Genomic DNA, 20,469 nt, shown 5'->3' with positions numbered 1-20,469 from the left:
CCTGGTTTTGGGCGGATTTAGGCGAGCAGGGCCCTGCGCGCCGGTAAGCCTATTTTACATAGGCCTACCGGCGCGCGCAGAGCCCCGGGACTCGCGTAAGTCCCGGGGTTTTCGGAGGGGGCGTGTCGGGGGCGGGCCCGAACCGCGCGGCGTTTTCGGGGCGTGTCGGGAGCGTTCCGGGGGCGGGCCCGGGGGCGTGGCCGCGCCCTCCGGACCCGCCCCCAGGTCGCGTCCCGGCGCGCAGGAGGCCCGCTGACGCACGGGGATTTACGCCTCCCTCTGGGAGGCGTAAATCCCCCGACAAAGGTAAGGGGGGGCTTAGACAGGGCCGGGTGGGTGGGTTAGGTAGGGGAAGGTGAGGGGAGGGCAAAAGGAAGTTCCCTCCGAGGCCGCTCCGATTTCGGAGCGGCCTCGGAGGGAACGGGGGTAGGCTGCGCGGCTTGGCGCGCGCCGGCTATACAAAATCGATAGCCTTGCGCGCGCCGATCCAGGTTTTTAGCAGATACGCGCGGCTCCGCGCGTATCTACTAAAATCCAGCGTACTTTTGTTTGCGCCTGGAGCGCAAACAAAAGTAGGCCTATTCGTGGAGTATGAAAATCCGCCCCTCTGTGCGTAACTTTGTGTATTCTCACACAGTCACAGAACTACCTATAACGGAAAATGTAGGTGATTGTAGATGTGATTTACAGCTGAGATGTGTACACAAGTGTAGTATTCTCAGAAGCCTGAATACTGCATGACGATAATAGATAAAAAGTAGTTGAACACTTGCCTAGTGAGACATTAAGAGGTAGCTTTGAGCAGGCCAATACCAGACAACCCATGCTGTCTGTCTTGGTAAAGTGTTTGCTATCCTTCATCATTTTTATCATTATCATCCTCTGTCCCTCCACTGCTTGCAGCACCAGGTCATGTTTTAAGCCAGTGGAGTGAACGACTCACAGTGCTGCCTCTTGGCTCCATTTCTTTTCTAGGCCAGGCTGCCACAGTCTTGGTTGTGCTCCATTGGGTGCATGGAATTGTGGTTCCTATTATTTTTTAGGGGGAAAAAATGGAGCCATTTGGTCCTCTATTAACAGAAGAAGAAATGGCCATCCCAGACATACTTGAAGACAAGAGCGTTGTGGTATATATTGGGTATTTGTGGGGAGCTATACCCCAATAGCTGCATTGTCTGATTCAGACATTGTAAAGAGAATGAAGTGACAGATGCTGCCCAGATAATTAAGTGGAGAAGGGTAAACAGTGCAGTGCCTCAGGAATCTGTATTGGGACTGGTGCTTTTTAATATATTTATAAATGATCTAGAAAGGTGAACGATCAGTGAGGTCATCAAATTTGCAGATAAATATGTGAGGTCGGCCTGGTAACTTGCCTGCCTGGTGTGAAGGTGGCGGACCTCACGTGTCACCTAGATAGGATTATAGACAGTGCTGGGGAGGAGCTGGCTGTTGGGAACATGTGGGCACCAACAACGTAGGAAAATATTGAGAGAGGTTCTGGAAGCCAAATTCAGGATTTTAGGTAGAAAGCTGAAATCCAGAACCTCCAGAGTGGCTGTCTCTGAAATGTTCCCTGTCCCCAGAGGCAGGCAGAGCTCCAGTCTCAATGCGTAGATGAGTCGATGGTGCAAGGAAGAGGGATTCAGTTTTGTAAGGAACTGGGAAACCTTTTGGGGAAGGGGGAGTATTTTCTGAAGGGATGGGCTCCACTTTAACTAATTTAGTCCAGGTGATTTGCTACTCTTTAGTTTGTCAATCTGGCCTACTACATCTTCCAGGTTCACAGTGATTTGGTTCAGTTCATCTGACTCATCACCCTTGAAAACCATCTCTGGAACCGGTATCTCCCCAACATCCTTATTAGTAAACACAGAAGCAAAGAATTAATTTAGTCTTTCTGCAATGGTCTTATCTTATGTGAGGGAGTCAGTTGGACCGTTAGATGATCGAGGGGTTAAAGGGGCACTTAGAGAAGATAAGGCCATCGCGGAAAGATTAAATGATTTCTTTGCTTCGGTGTTTACTGAAGAGGATGTTGGGGAGTACCTGTACTGGAGAATGTTTTCATGGGTAATGATTCAGATGGACTGAACCAAATCACGGTGAACCTAGAAGATGTGGTAGACCTGATTGACAAACTGAAGAGTAGTAAATCACCTGGACTGGATGGTATACACTCCAGAGTTCTGAAGGAACTAAAAAATGAAATTTCAGACCTTTTAGTAAAAATTTGTAATCTATCATTAAAATCATCCATTGTACCTGAAGACTGGAGAATAGCTAATGTAACCCCAATATTTAAAAAGGGCTCCAGGGGCGATCTGGGAAATTACAGACCGGTTAGCCTGACTTCAGTGCCAGGAAAAATAGTGGAAAGTGTTCTAAACATCAAAATCACAGAACATATAGAAAGACATGGTTTAATGGAACAAAGTCAGCATGGCTTTACCCAAGGCAAGTCTTGCCTCACAAATCTGATTCACTTTTTTGAAGGCGTTAATAAACATGTGGATAAAGGTGAACCGGTAGATGTAGTGTACTTGGATTTTCAGAGGGCGTTTGAGAAAGTTCTTCATGAGAGGCTTCTAGGAAAAGTAAAAAGTCATGGGATAGGTGGCGATGTCCTTTTGTGGATTACAAACTGGCTAAAAGACAGGAAACAGAGAGTAGGATTAAATGGACAATTTTCTCAGTGTAAGGGAGTGGGCAGTGGAGTGCCTCAGGGATCTGTATTGGAACCCTTACTTTTCAATATATTTATAAATGATCTTGAAAGAAATACGATGAGTGAGGTAATCAAATTTGCAGATGATACAAAATTATTCAGAGTAGTTAAATCACAAATGGATTGTGATAAATTGCAGGAGGACCTTGCGAGACTGGAAGATTGGGCATCCAAATGGCAGATGAAATTTAATGTGAACAATTTCATGGTGATGTATATAGGGAAAAATAACCCTTGCTGTAGTTACACGATGTTAGGTTCCATATTAGGAGCTACCACCTAGGAAAAAGATCTAGGCATCATAGTGGATAATCCGTTGAAATTGTCGGCTCAGTGTGCTGCAGCAGTCAAAAAAGCAAACAGAATGTTTGAAATTATTAGAAAGGGAATGATGAATAAAACAGAAAATGTCATAATGCCTCTATATCGCTCCATGGTGAGACCACACCTTGAGTGCTGTGAACAATTCTGGTTGCCGCATTTCAAAAAAGATACAGTTACGATGGAGAAGGTATAGAGAAGGGCAAGCAAAATAAGGGGAATGGAACAGCTCCCCTATGAGGAAAGACTAAAGATGTTAGGACTTTTCAGTTTGGAGAAGAGACGGCTGAGGGGGGATATGATAGAGGTCTTTAAAATCATGAGAGGTCTAGAACAGGTAAATGTGAATAGGTTATTTACTCTTTTGGATAATAGAAGGACTAGGGGGCCCTCCATGAAGTTAGCATGGGGCACATTTAAAACTGATCAGAGAAAATTCTTTTTCACTCAACGCACAATTAAGTTCTGTAATTTGTTGCCAGAAGATGTGGTTAGTGCAGTTAGTGTAGCTGGGTTTAAGAAAGGTTTGGATAAGTTCTTGGAGGAGAAGACCATTAACTGCTATTAATCAAGTTGACTTAGGGAGTAACCACTGCTATTACTAGCATTAGAAGCATGGGTTCTTCTTAGTTTTTGGGTACTTGCCAGGCCCTTGTAGCCTGGTTTGGCCACTGTTGGAAACAGGTTGCGGGGCTTGATGGACCCTTGATCTGAACCAGTATGGCAATTTCTTGTGTTCTTATGTACAACACAAAATTATTCAGAGTCGTTAAATCACAAGGAGATTGGGAAAACTGCAGGAGGATCTTGCAAGACTGGAAGATTGGGCATGCAAATGGCAGATGAAATTTAATGTGGATAAGTATAAAGTGATGCACATAGGGAAAAGTAACCCATATTGTAATTACACGATGTTAGTTCCATATTAGGAGTTACCATCGTAGTGGACAATCCTCTGCTCAGTGTGGGGTGGTGGTAAAAAAAAAAAGCAAACAATGTTAGGAATTATTAAAAAAGGAATGGAGAATAAAACAGAGAATGTCATAATGCCTCTGTCTTGTCCCATGGTAGAGGCCGCACCTGGAGTACTGTATGCAGTTCTGGTCATTGTATCTCAAAAAAGATATAGTTACATTGGTAAAGGTACAGAAAAAGGGGAATGGAAATGCAACCTTGTGTAACCTCTTCTTCATCCGGGGTTCACCTTCCCAGGTCTGGAGAGCTCTGCGTTCACCGAACCGGAGTGGGGAATTCACGCTCTGGGTCCCATGGGCCGACAGCAGGCTCACCTGCAAGGTCAACTGGGCAGAGGTTACCTTGAAATAACTCAATGCGCACACAAGAAAATTAGTGCTCCATACAGAAATAGAATTTTACTAAAAAACAAAAAAACAGGTTCAGCGAGAATAAAGTGCATGGCAGAATTGACAAAAAGCACAACGGAACTAATCCAGTACAAAATCACCCAGTCCCAAACTTCCTCCAGATCTTTCCTCAGGACCTCTGTTGTTCACAGAGAGTTGAAAGATCAGAACCAGACAGGCCAAGATAGACAAGAGACAAAGGAACAAGACAGAACAAGATGGGACACGGCAGAGCCGTTGCCAAGGTAAGGAACAGTGCAGTGAGCTGGGCTTAAATAGCCCTGAGTGATGACATCATCTTCGGGGGCCGCGCTGAGGTTTCCCGCCGCAGCCCCTTTAAGAAGCAGCAAATGCCGAGCACGCGCACCTAGAGGAGCGGGCGTGGAAGGAACGCTGCTGGGCAATGATCATGTAGATTTCAGATGTTAATTCTATATTCTCCATGTCTCCACTCTCATTCTCTATGTTATTTAACAAATTACTATATAAGTGATACTTTTGAATTGTTTTTCTTTTTAAAACATAAAAACAAAAATTGTTTCAAAAAAATAAAACTTTTCTATAGTTATAACTTGATAGTCTGTAAGTTCACTGATTGTGTTATAGACACTAAGCATATAGTCTAACATAGGGGTTCATGATACTAAGATCTGCAAAAGAGTGGACACAACAGGAGTAGAGAGAATGAGACACGATTTAAGGAGGTTGAAGATATGGCAAGCAGTGCAGAGTCATGCATCTGGGGTGTGGTAATCCAAAAGAGCTGTATGTGATGGGGGATGAAGGGCTGTTGTGGCTAGCGATCTGAAGACGGTGAAGCAATGTGACGAGGTGATAGCTAAAGCCAGAAGAATGCTGGGCTGCATAGAGAGAGGAATAACCAGTAAGAGAAAGGAGGTGATAATGCCCTTGTACAGGTCCTTGGTGAGGCCTCACTTGGAGTATTGTGTTCAGTTCTGGAGACCGTATCTTCGAAGAGTCAGAGACAGGATGGAGGCGGTCCAGAGAAGGGCAACAAACATGGTGGTGGTGTGTGTGTGTGTGTGTGTGGGGGGGGGGGGGTGTCTCCATCAATGACATGAGGAGAGGTTGAAGGACCTAAATATGTACACCCTGACGGAGAGGAGGTGCAGGGGAGATATGATACAGACCTTCAGACACCTGAAAGGTTTTAATGATGCACAATCAACAAACCTTTTCTGTTGGAAAGAAATCAACAGAACTAGGAGGCATTTAATGAAACTCCAGGGAGGACGACTCAGAATCAACATCAGGAAATATTTCTGCCCAGGGAGGGTGGTGGATGCCTGGAATGCCCTTCCGGAGGAGGTGGTGAAGACTAAGGGGATCATTTTCAAAAGTGATCATGGGGTGGAGTCGGGACAGAGTCGGCCCTGGAACAGGAGGAGTCGGGACGGCACTGGGGCCGACGCTGTGGACACATCGCTGGCAGCAAAAGGTAAGGACCTTTATTGCTGCCAGTTTCGCGCCAAATAACTACATCTTTTATGGTGCGATGGCTGCTGGCTTTCGCAAGCCTGCCCACCGCTTCGCCCCCCTGCCCCCCATTACCACCGGATTCTCTTAAGGTCTGCGACCTCAGAGAATCCAGGCCTAGATCAGTGAAAGATTTAAAAGGGGCATGAGATAAACACTGTGGATCCCTAAAGGTTAAAGTATGGAAACAAAGAAAAGAGTGTATGGGTGTAACTTATTGGTTGTGGTGGTTACTACCTTAACCAATAAGCCTTCATATTGTTGATGCAACTCCATCATTCTCTCTGCTTCAACAGCAAGAGGTGACGGGGAACTGGACTCAAACAGCAAGTAACAAGATCACTGGCTTGATGGTCTGGCAGGCTGTTAGGTATAGGTGGAATTGTATAGGGCTGCAGATGCTGCCATGAGCTTGCTGGGCAGACTGGCTGGACCGTTTGGTCCTTTTCTGCTGTCATCACTATGTTTCTGGCCCCCTCCCAATAGTGAGTGAGGTCTGTAGGCTGGCACACAGGCAGGGGCGGTCAATGAGGCAGCCCAGGCTGCAGGGGGAGCTGCTGCCATCCCAGCAGAGGATTTCCAGAGCCCAGGGGCTGCTCTTTCCTACTCTTGGCGCTCTGCAGCAGAGTCTGGGGTTTCAGGAAATGTTCGGGGTTGAATCTGAGAGGGAGCGAGCCGGTGCAGCAGCTCTGAGGGAGGGGAGGAGAGGAGAGGGAGCAGTGTTGCCAACCTCGCTTATTTACCGCGAGATTGGGCTTTTTTTTGTAGTCATTCGCGGGTTTTTTTCCGATTCGCGGGTTGCTTTTAATTGGGCTATTTTTTTCTGCCAGTCGCGTTTTTTTGGGCTTGTTGGGCGGGACTTGTGCTCTGAATCATGTTACAGTGATTGGCGGCTGCTGCTGCGATGAAGCCTGTCCATAGCAGGCGCACCCTATCCCTATATTGCAGCAGTAAGCCAATCAGAGCAGAATGCAAGTCTTGTTGATGCACACGACACAGTTTGTGGGCAGACCCAGCACAGCACCGCACGTGGGCGGAAGGGGAAGGTCAGCAGCACAGCGTTGGAGAGCAACAGCAAAGGAATCCAAAGTGTGCAGCTACAGCCAGGTATCAGGAGGGGAGGAATTAGTATGTTGGGAGGGGGAATGAGTGTGTGGGGGGCCAGAGATGTGCTCGGAGGGGTTAGGGAGGGGGGGAATGAGCGTGTGCGGGGCCAGAAATGTGCTCGGAGGGGTTAGGGAGGGGGGAATGAGCGTGTGCGGGGCCAGAAATGTGCTCGGAGGGGGGAGGGAGGGGGGAATGAGCGTGTGCGGGGGCCAGAAATGTGCTCGGAGGGGTTAGGGAGTGGGGAATGAGCGTGTGCGGGGCCAGAAATGTGCTGGGAGGGGGGAATGAGCGTGTGCGGGGCCAGAAATGTGCTGGGAGGGGGGAATGAGTGTGTGCGGGGCCAGAAATGTGCTGGGAGGGGGGAATGAGCGTGTGCGCGGCCAGAAATGTGCTGGGAGGGGGGAATGAGCGTGTGCGCGGCCAGAAATGTGCTGGGAGGGGGGAATGAGCGTGTGCGCGGCCAGAAATGTGCTGGGAGGGGGGAATGAGCGTGTGCGGGGCCAGAGATGTGCTCGGAGGGGTTAGGGAGGGGGGGAATGAGCGTGTGCGGGGCCAGAGATGTGCTCGGAGGGGTTAGGGAGGTGGGAATGAGCGTGTGCGGGGCCAGAGATGTGCTCGGAGGGGTTAGGGAGGGGGAATGAGCGTGTGCGGGGCCAGAGATGTGCTCGGAGGGGTTAGGGAGGGGGGAATGAGCGTGTGCAAGGCCAGAGATGTGCTCGGAGGGGTTAGAGAGGTGGGAATGAGTGTGGGGGCCAGAGATGTGCTCGGAGGGGTTAGGGAGGGGGGAATGAGCGTGTGCGGGGCCAGAAATGTGCTCGGAGGGGTTAGGGAGGGGGGAATGAGCGTGTGCGGGGCCAGAAATGTGCTCGGAGGGGGTAGGGAGGGGGGAATGAGCGTGTGCGGGGCCAGAAATGTGCTCGGAGGGGTTAGGGAGGGGGGAATGAGCGTGTGCGGGGCCAGAAATGTGCTCGGAGGGGTTAGGGAGGGGGGAATGAGTGTGTGCGGGGCCAGAAATGTGCTGGGAGGGGGGAATGAGCGTGTGCGCGGCCAGAAATGTGCTGGGAGGGGGGAATGAGCGTGTGCGCGGCCAGAAATGTGCTGGGAGGGGGGAATGAGCGTGTGCGCGGCCAGAAATGTGCTGGGAGGGGGGAATGAGCGTGTGCGGGGCCAGAGATGTGCTCGGAGGGGTTAGGGAGGGGGGAATGAGCGTGTGCGGGGCCAGAGATGTGCTCGGAGGGGTTAGGGAGGTGGGAATGAGCGTGTGCGGGGCCAGAGATGTGCTCGGAGGGGTTAGGGAGGGGGAATGAGCGTGTGCGGGGGCCAGAGATGTGCTCGGAGGGGTTAGGGAGGGGGGGAATGAGCGTGTGCAAGGCCAGAGATGTGCTCGGAGGGGTTAGAGAGGTGGGAATGAGTGTGGGGGCCAGAGATGTGCTCGGAGGGGGCTGAGGAGAGAGGAATGAGTATGTGGGGGCCAGAGATGTGCTTGGAGGGGGCTGAGGAGAGAGGAATGAGTATGTGGGGGGCCAGAGATGTGCTCGGAGGGGTTAGGGAGGTGGGAATGAGTGTGGTGACCAGAGATGTGCTGGGAGGAGGGAATCAGCGTGTGGGGGGCCAGAGATGTGCTCGGAGGGGTTACAGAGGGGGGGAATGAGTGTGGGGACCAGAGATGTGCTAGGAGGGGTTAGGGAGGGGGGGAATGAGAGTGTGGGGGACCAGAGATGTGCTAGGAGGGGGGGGGGGAGAGGGGTATGAGTATGTGAGGGCATTAACTGCTATAAAAAAATAAAATGTTTCAATCTCATGTGTTTTGGGCTTTTTTTGGGCTTGTTTTTTTTTTGAAAAAAGTGCTTGTTCTTTCATGAAAACCTGGCAACACTGAGAGGGAGCTCCTGCACATAGGCCGGAGGAGGAGAGAAGGAGCCCTCTCCCCGCCAAATCTCGGAGTGTGGGCCTGAGAGAGGGGGCGCGGGGCAACGCGCCAGATCCGAGGAAGAGGGGACGTCATGGCAAGAAACGTGATGTGAGTCGCACTGGCCGTGTGCGCGCGGGATCCTTCCCCGGCCAGGGAACCAAGGACGCGCTCCTTTCCTGCCCCCCGTCCCCCTAGAGAGAGCGGCCGGGAAGGAGGGCGTTTGCTGTCAGATGAGACGGACTCCCATGGCGGGGGTTCTTGTACGGAGGCCCCGGAGTTAGGCGATTTGTTTATCTGGAAGAGCTTGCAAAGGCCTTCACTCTCTACGTGGGGCTGCTGCCCGCCTGGCAGTGTGGCACAGCACAGATCATCACCCCTGTGCCCAGAGCTTTTGGGGCTGCTGCCCGCCTGGCAGTGTGGCACAGCACAGATCATCACCCCTGTGCCCAGAGCTTTTGGGGCTGCTGCCCGCCTGGCAGTGTGGCACAGCACAGATCATCACCCCTGTGCCCAGAGCTTTTGGGGCTGCTGCCCGCCTGGCAGTGTGGCACAGCACAGATCATCACCCCTGTGCCCAGAGCTTTTGGGGCTGCTGCCCGCCTGGCAGTGTGGCACAGCACAGATCATCACCCCTGTGCCCAGAGCTTTTGAGGCTGCTGCCCGCCTGGCAGTGTGGCACAGCACAGATCACCCCTGTGCCCAGAGCTTTTGGGGCTGCTGCCCACCTGGCAGTGTGGCACAGCACAGATCATCACCCCTGTGCCCAGAGCTTTTGAGGCTGCTGCCTGCCTGGCAGTGTGGCACAGCACAGATCACCCCTGTGCCCAGAGCTTTTGGGGCTGCTGCCCGCCTGGCAGTGTGGCACAGCACAGATCATCACCCCTGTGCCCAGAGCTTTTGGGGCTGCTGCCTGCCTGGCAGTGTGGCACAGCACAGATCATCACCCCTGTGCCCAGAGCTTTTGAGGCTGCTGCCTGCCTGGCAGTGTGGCACAGCACAGATCATCACCCCTATGCCCAGAGCTTTTAGGACCGCTTTTCAGAGCTCAGCAGACATTACAGAAGCATCTGCCTGCTCGTAATCGGCCCTACCCTGTGTAAGAAGCTGCCATCCCAGTTTCCTGCTATTTCTGATTACAAGCTCTTTAGGAAAAAGTCGAAGGCCCTTTTTATTTAAATTAGATATATATAGTTTGCAGCAAAATTGTTATAATTAGGATATACTGAATTTGTTGCTAGAGGATGTGGTTAGTGCAGTTAGTGTAGCTGGGTTCAAAAAAGGTTTGGATAAGTTCTTGGAGGAGAAGTCCATTAACTGCTATTAATCAAATTTACTTAGGGAATAGCCACTGCTATTAATTGCATCAGTAGCATGGGATCTTCTTAGTGTTTGGGTAATTGCCAGGTTCTTGTGGCCTGGTTTGGCTTCTGTTGGAAACAGGATGCTGGGCTTGATGGACCTTTGGTCTGACCCAGCATGGCAATTTCTTATGTTCTTATGCAATTCTGTGGTTATATTTTCTTATGTATCTTTTACTGAACACTGCTTAGCATGGAAGTTCCAGTATATAAAAACATTTCAAATTTAATAAATATGTATATATAAAGGGAAATGGGAATGAAAAGGAAAGATACCTGTATTTCCTGATTTTTTTTTCTGCTAGTCACCTTTTCAGAAGCATGCATAAAAAATCAAATTATACAGGTATTGCTGAAAATATACGGAATACTTAAAGTAGCCCTCTGAGGATCAGGGATTGTTTTAAGACTCTTATTGTGCTAGCCAGGGGCGGCTCAAGGCAATCTGCTGCCTGAAGTGAAGGAAGAGATGGCATCCCCCCAGCCCTGCCCCCATAGGCTCCCTCTCTCTGGCACCCACACGAAAGTACCCTCATGCATGCTGTCTCCCCTCCACCAGCACCCTCACACATGCTGTCTCTCACATCCACCCCCCAAGCACCCTCACACACGCTCTCTCTGAACTCCCCCCCTTTGCCAGCTCGCTATCTCTCTCTTATACACACAAAATGCCTCTCACCCAAGCGCACACACAGAAGCAAGCTGCCTCTCACACACGCGCACACAGAAGCAAGCTGCCTCACGTGGGGCTTGTTCTTTGGCCACCGCAGGCCTAAGCTCTGGCGGTGGCCCCCAGCAGCTGCGGCAGGGGCAGACAGAGTGAGGCGGCATTCTGAGAGGGGCATTTTTTTGCTGCCTGAAGCAGCCGCCTTACCCTGCTTCATTATAAAACCTCTCCTGGTGCTAGTAGGCCTCGAGTCATCGACAACATCTGTTTAGATGAGGCCTTTAGTGTAAGCATGATGTCACTCCAGTAACTTCAGAACCAAAACCTAGAGTCGGAAAAAAATCCTGCTGAGGTTAAAAGATGCTCAGATCTTCAGGCAGTCTGTTTGACTCCAACTTCTATTTAAATTGGTTCAGTGAACCGGGTAAAAATCACCATATCACACATTGAGTAGCTGAAACAAAGGTTTTATTTTCTGAAGTAAATTATTTTCTGACACAGCAATTTTTCTCTTGGCAGATACCCACTGTATCAGCTGGGAAACCCCCAACTCCGCATCTTCAGAACCAACTTCTTCGTTACACTGGTGAGACCGGGGGTGCCGCAGCCCGATGATGTGGTTCAGTTCCGTGTCCCAATGGAGTAAGTGCACGGGTGCAGTAAGTGCGGGGGCATAGTGTGCAGGTCTGTATTGCTGTGGAGGAATAGTGAGTTGTGTAAAGCAGAGCAGCACTGCTCATTGAGTGAGTGGCTCCTGCTTCAAGTCTTTGTCAATTTTGAAGAGGGTTATTTCCCTTTCAGCAAAGATAAACGGCCTTGACTCCAAGTAGACTGGCCTGGAGCCATGCAGTGCATGTAAGGCAGTAGCTGGTAAACTTAGTCTGTGCCTTCATAGAGAGAGCCATGTTGGCTCTGTCCTCTAAAGCATATGCTTTAATAAATTAGTTAGTCTATAAGGTGCTACTTGACTCCTGTTTTTTTTTTTTTAGTCTGTACTTGGAGACAGGTAGCAGAGAGTCCCGAGTGCCATCCACTCACTCACCACTCCGGAGAACCAAGCTGCTAGGCTGATCTGTATTCCTGCACTTTAGCTGCAGGGACAACTCGACTGAAGTTTAAATCATCATAATTAATACTAATTGGTGGCACTATAAGAGCTTCATGAATTTTTCAGGGGGGAGCACTACTTAGCAAGTGGAGGTTTCTACCCCATTACTTTTTAGATTTTTTTTTTTTTATCTCCAAAATTGAGAAAATGGCTAACTCATTTATCTCTGTCCTAGACTGGACACTGCATAAACATATTCAGACCACTCCTTGCTGGGATTCTTTTGAAACAGTCTCGATAAGTGAGATTGAATCAGTCATTTCTAGATCAATCCATCTTACTGCTCTCTGAATATTTGTAGTGCAGCGGTGCTTAAAGAAGCTTAGGGGCTCCCTAGCGCCTTCCCTCAGTGGAGCAGGATTCTGTGCCTTCGGCCTGGAAGAGAGCGGTTGTTAAGCCTCCCTTAAAGAAACAGAATCTTAATCCATTGGAAACTGCCAGTTTTAGGTCTATTTCTTGCCAAGCTGTTAGAAAAAGTGTTTTTGCGACAGCTCTCTGACTTTATCGAGGAGAAGCAAGTTCTGGATTTACACCAGTTTGCCTTTAGGAAATCACTTGGTGCAGAATTATGAATGACTTCATTATTGGATTTGTTTAGCCGCGGTTTGGACACAGTTATATGTTTGTTTCTAGAGTTTTTGTCTGCATTTGATACAGTTAATCACAATATTCTGTTTTCTCACTTAAAAGAATGCGGCATCACTGGAACTATTTAAACTTGATTTGAATCTTTTTTTTTTTTTTTTTTTTTTTTCCCCCAAATTTCAATGGGAAATTGTGTGTCATCCTGGGCACCTATGAAAATGAGTGTCCTCAAGGTTCGGCTTTATCTTTTCTTTTCAACATTTATTTGGCTCCTCTGTGTAAGATCTTTGCTAATCTGTGTGAAGGTCACAAAATCTATGCAGATGACATCCAACTTTTTGATTAAAGTTCTGGAGCCTTGGTCAAACACAGAAACTCTCCTTTGCATCTGCTTGTCTGCTGTTAAGAATTGGCTTTCATTCAATAAACTTGCCCTGAACATGGATAAAACCAACTTCATTTTAATTCAGAGGGAGCTCTCGCAATTTCATCCAGAGGTTCTGCACATTGATAACATGGTGTTTCCTCTAACTCCTTGTATAAAAAGTTTAGGCATCTGGATTGATTCTAATTTGTCATTCCTGTCGCATATTAAAACTGTAATTCGTACTTTTTTTTTTTGTTTTAATACAAACTGCGGGTTTGTAAACTTCGTGGGATGAAACTTCTAGACATAACTGATTTTTGCATTCTTGATCAAGCTTCTGATCTGCCCTTAATAGATTTCTGCAATGCTGTTTATCTTGGTCGGTCTTTTTATGGTCACATGACCTCTACAGCCATTAGTGAACTCTGCAGCACGTCTCATTTCTGGCGTGAATCGGAGGGAGCACATCACCCCGACTCTCACTGATCTTCATTGGCTTCCAGTACAGCAATGAGTTCAATATAAAATCGCCACCATGGTTTTTAAATGCTGCATTCTGAATTGGTACCTTGGGCAAATGCTATATTACAGGTGTATCAGCAGCTAGAGGTTTTTTAGATGTTCCCTCTGTCAGACAGGCACGTTCAGTGTTAACTCATGAGTCCTCTTTCTCTGCAGCAGCACCATTGTTTTGGAATACCTTGCCTCAAGTTTAAAGCTTTTAAAACTGCTCTTAAGCACACCTTTGTAAGCAGGCCTATTTTTAATCTAGGCATGACACTGTTTTGCTTTTATTTTATACTGCTGATTTTATTTGTCTAAAGTTGAATGATTTGGGGAAGGGTAGAAGAGGAGGGGGCCAAACTGTTGATATCTAGAATGTCCTACTTTCTGCTAGGTTTAATTTCTTTCTTTTCTCGTCAGGATGACCAAGTTTGATGTGCAGAATTACCTTCGGAAGATCTACAATGTTCCGGTGGCAGCCGTGCGGACACGGATCCAGTATGGTGAGTCCCTGGCTCTAGTGTCCAGGCTCTTGACTGCGTAGCCTCTGGGGGTTGTCTGCCACTTCCTCCTTCACTGGGTTTAATGATCCGTTTTTTTTTGTGGTCATCAAAGTGAGGAACTAGCAATGCTACCAAGAGCTCGGGAATTGGGCAAGTTCCTCCTCCAGCTCTGCTGATGCACCTCGGTCCTGCCCTGTAACCCTCCCTACTACTCCAGGGGGGAGCCCCCTCCCATACAGCTGTGCCACTGCATCTCAGTCCTGACCTGCTTCACGCCTTGCTACTCCAGTACAGAGCTACCACACGAAGGTCTGCCAGTGCTTTGCAGTACCTACTGCTATTGCAAAACAAACACACAAACATGCAACTCTGCCGTTACAGGTCAGGACTGAGATGCAGCTTCCAGTACTGCTACCCTCTCCCCTCACAGCTCTGATAGTGCATCTCGGTCCTAACCTTAAGCACCCCTGGCCATTTCAGCACTAGGCACGTGTGTTTAAATGTCCATTCTAAGAGCAAAAAGCTGAAAGATAGGTTTAGCCTCTGTTCAGGATAGTGATAGGAGTTCAGAAATAGAAAGTCAAGCCCTTTAAACTCCTTTAATTTTGGATGGGCCATTAGTGCTATCCCTGGTGGTTCTTAGACACCCAATTTTCTTTGGACACACAATCTTTGATTTCATGTCTGATGTAAAGCAGAGCAGCACCACCACTCGAGTGACAGGCCTACTCCTTGCCCTGGTCAGTTAGGTAAAGTTTTATTTCCCTTTTCAGTAGCGAGCAAAGGCCTGGCACCATGTAGTGCGCTAGGAGAACCCCGCGTGCCATCCCCTTAGTCACACCAAACTGCAGAATCGGGAACTGCCCTTGCTGGCATCCATCCTCCATTAAAAACATAAGCAGTTTGTTGCAGAGTCTGCTGCTGCTGTGCTGGATGAGGGCTTGGCAGCTCCCTGAGGTAAGTAGCACTGTGGCTCTGGCTGAGAGTTAGAAGGCAGTCACTACCTGTAATTTCCCCTTTCAAAATTGGAGGGGGGTTGGCAGCTGACCCAGCAGGTACAGACTTTGCATCTGCTTTGTAGATGGTACAAGGTCAATATTATAAAGCACATGTGGGGATTTGAAAATGAAATCTCTGCCCTGCTCCTACCCCCAGCCCTGCCTCTCAGCGCCACACACATAATAGTAATGTGGATACTGGAGATTTGAACCCCCCCTCCCCCCTAGGCATGACACTGGAGAACTGCAGAGTCACCTGGGTACAATTATTTGGAGATTGTCCTCCCCATGGGGAAGAAATTCCCCTCTGTGAATATGTGTGGTCCTAATGTTAATCAGAATGTTTTGATTGCAATCTCTTTTCTGCACTTTCTAATTATTTTCTAATATCAGTCCCCAAAACGAACTGGAGTCAAGCCATCCTGCCCATTAAAGAGCCAGAGCATTCAGAGAGGCAGCACCAGGCTTAGAGAATTTGCTGCCCCCATTTAAAAAGCTTTAATGACTTCCTGAACTTTCAATCGGGCCGATACAGTAAAGCGCGGCCGCGGTTGCCCGTTTTTTAACCCGCTTTGGACGTGCGTTTTGAGTGCGTAAGGCAGACCTGCGATTCAGTATCGGCTTTTACGCGTCCTTATCACTTGCAGAAAAAGACGCGTATCCCTTTCTGCCCGCCACATGTATATGATATGTTAATGATCAGATTAGTTATTCCCTCTATTACAGTAACGTGCGCCCAAATTATCGCCTTTTTAACCAGCTTATTTACCGCGTCTTTAACCTGCATATTCACCGCCTACCCTGACTCTGGCATTAGTGTGGTATTCAGTCAGCTTCGTACTGGACAGCGCCATGAACAACATGCATATATTGTCTCTGGCGCTATTTTTCATTTGGTTGAGAAGCAGAATGAGAAATGCTCGACATGCTCGGCTGATTGTAGAACCCAGCAGCAAGACCGGAGGAGGTATGTATTCTGTTTGGGTTCAAGTGTACCATCCATCTCTGGGCGTCTCTGAGGCTCCGGACATGGACGCCTCTATGGATGCTGGAGAGATGGGAGGCTTGCCAGGCCTTCATCCGTCTGCTAGGCGTCCTGAGGTTCCAGGGTCCAGCGGAGGCATGGACGCCTATACGGACACCTCTACGGACGCCTTCATCCGGCGTCTGCTAGGCGTCCTGAGGTTCCGGGCGTCTGCTAGGCGTCCTGAGGTTCCTGGGTCCAGCGGAGGCATGGACGCCTATACGGACGCCACTACGAATGCCTTCATCCGGCGTCTGCTAGGCGTCCTGAGGTTCCGGGGTCCAGCAGAGGCATGGACGCCTCTATGGACATCCATGAACGGAAGCTCCAACTTTGGAGTTCCGGCCTACAATCATCGACGCCCGGATACAGGTGGGAAGGTCCATGAACGGAAGCTCCGACCTTGGACGTCCATGAACTGCGCTCAAGGCAGCGGGGCCTCCGATCGTGTAGAAAAGAACCATCCACCTACCTGGTGGAATGACATTTCAAATGACAGGTACCAGCGCACCCTGGATACTGTATAGGCGCTGTATACCGCTCTATACAGTAAAATGGATTGCGAACACCTACCGCTTCATTGACGCGCTTTGGACGCTCGTTTACCGCCGCTTGGATTTGCGTCTAATTTGAATACTGAATCGAGTGGCTTGTGAACCAAAATGTGCTCGCGTCAAACGAGCGGGCGCCCGGCACTGCCGCACTTTTTCTTACGCGTCCTTACTGTATCGGCCTGAATGTCAGGTAAAAACCAGCAGACCTGTGCCACTGAAGGCTGTGGAATCTAACACTGTACTAATCAGAGAAAACTGAATGCTGCCATGCAGTGCACACTGTCATACCCAGACCAAAGAACAAAGAATCTATTTAACCTGCAATAAGGACAGTAACCAATTCCCGCCATCGGTGCGATGCACCACTTGCCACATTATAAACTGAAATGGCTGTATACATGTAACTGGACTTAACTTTATGGACCTCCGCTTACCTACACTGCAGTCTGCTTTGAAGTGCCTGTTAGGCCGCGAAATGAAATTGACGTTTCTGCGTTGATTATTGAAGATGGCTGGCATGCAGTTCCGAATCCTACTGTCGATAGGTCCTATATCTGCCTTTCAATCTCTGCACCACCTCCTAGTTTCAAGGATTTGATTCAGGCAGAGGCAATGCTTTTTTATTCTCAGAGACACGACTCCTCCAGGAAGTTCAATTATTGCCTTTGCAGTCCTGAAATACTACCTCTTGGTAGTTCATGGGATATTTTATGGTGTGGTATTTCAGATTATCAACCCATTCTTAACTGCAGTGTTACAAAATATTGATTGTTTCAGTGGAAGATGGAGATGTAGTCTCTCTGTGCTTGGTAATGAAGAGTTTAGTAAGTCAGGCAAAAAGATTACTTATGGTTTTAACCCAGATCGTTCTCCTAATGAGTGCAACACAGCTCGTAGGTTGGAAATCTAGAAAACGGTTTGAAGAATCAGATTAGTGCTCTCATTACCCATCTTAGAAAAATGAGAGCTCTCAGACCTTGCTGACTCGGATAAAGGACTTGAACATAGCTTTCCAGATGTCTCAGATCAAGAGATCACTTAGATTCACCAAACAGAAATATTCCGAACATGGCAGCAGAGCAGTGCCGTTACTGGCTCATGCCATTAAAAAGAAAAAAAATAATAATCTGGTTCCTTATTGTGTGGAATCGAGGAAGGGCATGGTAAGTACCTTTCTGTCGGAATTAATGCCACCTTTCTTAGGCATTTCTCCCCTGTTTAGCCTCTCCATGACAAAACCTTGTGCAGGACTTAAGATTCTTTTCTAAATCATCTGTACCAGCTTGACTCTTTGACAGCTCCCATTACAAGCCCTGAGATCCAAAAAATCATGTGGTCGCTCCCATCTGGGAAGAGTGCAGGTCCGGATAGCCTTCCTTGATACCTCCCCTATCCTTCATGTGACCAAAATGATAAAGGGGATGGAACGGCTCCCCTATGAGGAAAGACTAAAGAGGTTAGGACTGTTCAGCTTGGAAAAGAGACGGCTGAGGGGGGATATGATAGAGGTGTTTAAAATCATGAGAGGTCTTGAACGAGTAGATGTGAATTGGTTATTTACACTTTCAGATAATAGGACTAGGGGGCATCCATGAAGTTAGCATGGGGCACATTTAAAACTAATCGGAGAAAATTATTTTTCACTCATCGCACAATAAAGCTCTGGAATTTGTTGCCAGAGAATGTGGTTAGTGCAGTTAGTATAGCTGTGTTTAAAAAAGGATTGGATAAGCTCTTGGAGAAGTACATTAACTGGTATTAATCAAGTTGACTTAGAGAATAGCCACTGCTATTGCTAGCAGCGGGAGCATGGGATCTTCTTAGTATTTTGCCAGGTACTTGTTGCCTGGATTGGCCACTGTTGGAAACAGGATGCTGGGCTTGATGGACCCTTGGTCTGACCCAGTATGGCATGTTCTTATGTTCTTAACCTGTTTCTCTCCATGGCTGAGTGATGGATGCTGTAGGGACCTTAATCCAGAAGAGGAACAAACATTCTTCAAAGGATGGTTGCTAAGGCCCCACTCGCGTGTAAACGCAGACATTAAGAGGACAATTTGCAAAGCCATTTACCTGGATGAAGCCTGACTTTATCCGGGCTTTGCAGAAGATTGGCCGCCTCTGCCCAGATAAAAGCCTGTGCAGTCTTCCACAGCGCTTGTGCTTTTCCCTGGCTTAAAAAGAGACCTTCCTGGGGGCGATTAGGCCATACGTTTGGATTTTCTGCTTTGTCACCCGCAGCAGGTGCCGGGAACGTGGCCCTCCTAAGCCTGTGCACGTGGCCCTTGCTGATTTCCCTTTGAAAACAGGCCACAGTGTGTGCACCCGTGGTAAGTACAGACAATGCAGACTGTTGACAGTAACTTCCCACGTTATACTTATGAATAAACCCAGACCAAGGACTCATCTTGGGTTAATATCGGAAGACCCATCAATATTATACATCCAGCAAGCAATCATCTCAGTCCCGGCATTTCTTATTTACAGATATCATTAGCAGCAAGGGTTAAATCATGGGTTATTCACATTTGCATACGATAACTCAAAAGCAAAGCATCATAAAGCATATTAGTCAGGTACTATAGGTATAAACAATTCCCCAAAACAAATTTCCCTATTTTTTCCAAATCAAATATAATTTCTCAGGCTGCCCTTTAACCTTATATGCATAACATTATAAATGGTATTACTCAAGTTTTGTATCCCGGACATAGTTCGATAGTCCGTCTCTTACCAAGAATGGCCTCGAGGAAGACTACAGTCAATTTAAATCAAAACGGCAGTGGTGATCAAATTCACAGCAGGGAAAATAACTTCACGTCTTCAATCAGACGCAGGGGGCGTTAAATCGGGGGAAGGGAAGACCTGGCTTTTCTCTTGAAAGAGAGGTATTAGGAAGGGAATGGTTAATAAAACGGAAAATGTCATAATGCCTCTGTATCGCTCCATGGTGAGACCACACCTTGAATACTGTGTACAATTCTGGTCGCCGCATCTCAAAAAAGATATAATTGCGATGGAGAAGGGCTACCAAAATGATATAGGGGAAGGAACAGCTCCTCTATGAGGAAAGACTAAAGAGGTTAGGACTTTTCAGCTTGGAAAAGAGACGGCTGAGGGGGGATATGATAGAGGTCTTTAAGATCATGAGAGGTCTTGAACGAGTAGATGTGAATCAGTTATTTACACTTTCGAATAATAGAAGGACTAGGGGGCATTCCATGAAGTTAGCAAGTAGCACATTTAAGACTAATTGGAGAAAATTCTTTTTCACTCAACGCACAATAAAGCTCTGGAATTTGTTGCCAGAGGATGTGGTTAGTGCAGTTAGTATAGCTGGGTTCAAAAAAGGTTTGGATAAGTTCTTGGTGGAGAAGTCCATTAATGGCTATTAATCAAGTTTGTCTATTTAACACTTTTTCTATACCGACCTTCATGGTAGGAACCATATCAGGTCGGTTTACATCGAAAAGGGGAAACTATAACAGAAACCATAGTTACAACGGAAGGACAAAGTTACATTCAACAAGGGTAGTAAACTTGGAAGCAAAGACTGCTAGAAAGAAAGGTCTAAAGGAACATAGTGATTAGGATAATAACAGTTAAAGCGACAGAGTAGGGTCTTATTCCGAACATGAGGTTAGTATGGAGATCCATAGTTCAAAAAGGGTATTCGGTCGTCTAATGTGTGACTGAGAGATCTGAGAAGGCCTGGTGGAAAAGCCAGGTCTTGAGTTTTTTTTCTAAATGTTATTAGGCAGGGTTCCAGTCTAAGGTCATATGGGATGTTGTTCCAGATAGCTGGGCCTGCTGTTGAAAAGGATCGATCTTTGGTCGAGGTGAGGCGTGTAGCTTTTGTAGGTGGGGCCTGT

At 47.8% G+C, this 20,469-nt stretch overlaps 1 protein-coding gene across 2 annotated transcripts in view; it reads left to right on the top strand.

Moving 5' to 3' along the window:
- Positions 1-6,778: 6,778 nt before the first annotated feature.
- Positions 6,779-20,469, top strand: part of MRPL23 (mitochondrial ribosomal protein L23) — a 31,071-nt gene continuing 17,380 nt past the window's right edge. Inside the window, exons 1-4 of one of the 2 annotated variants that reach the window (XM_029582743.1) lie at positions 6,779-7,017; positions 8,863-9,037; positions 11,474-11,596; positions 13,939-14,021. In XM_029582743.1, the coding sequence (XP_029438603.1) occupies positions 9,021-9,037; positions 11,474-11,596; positions 13,939-14,021 (223 nt within the window). In that variant the 5' untranslated portion in view covers positions 6,779-7,017; positions 8,863-9,020. The remainder of the gene's footprint in view (positions 7,018-8,862; positions 9,038-11,473; positions 11,597-13,938; positions 14,022-20,469) is intronic. The other variant, XM_029582744.1, reaches the window with a different exon arrangement.

Source organism: Rhinatrema bivittatum, chromosome 17 (genome assembly GCF_901001135.1).
Source record: "Rhinatrema bivittatum chromosome 17, aRhiBiv1.1, whole genome shotgun sequence".
NCBI lineage: Eukaryota > Metazoa > Chordata > Amphibia > Gymnophiona > Rhinatrematidae > Rhinatrema > Rhinatrema bivittatum.
The sequence above is the reverse complement of the archived record's forward strand: the minus strand, read 5'-3'. Positions and strand labels throughout refer to the sequence as shown.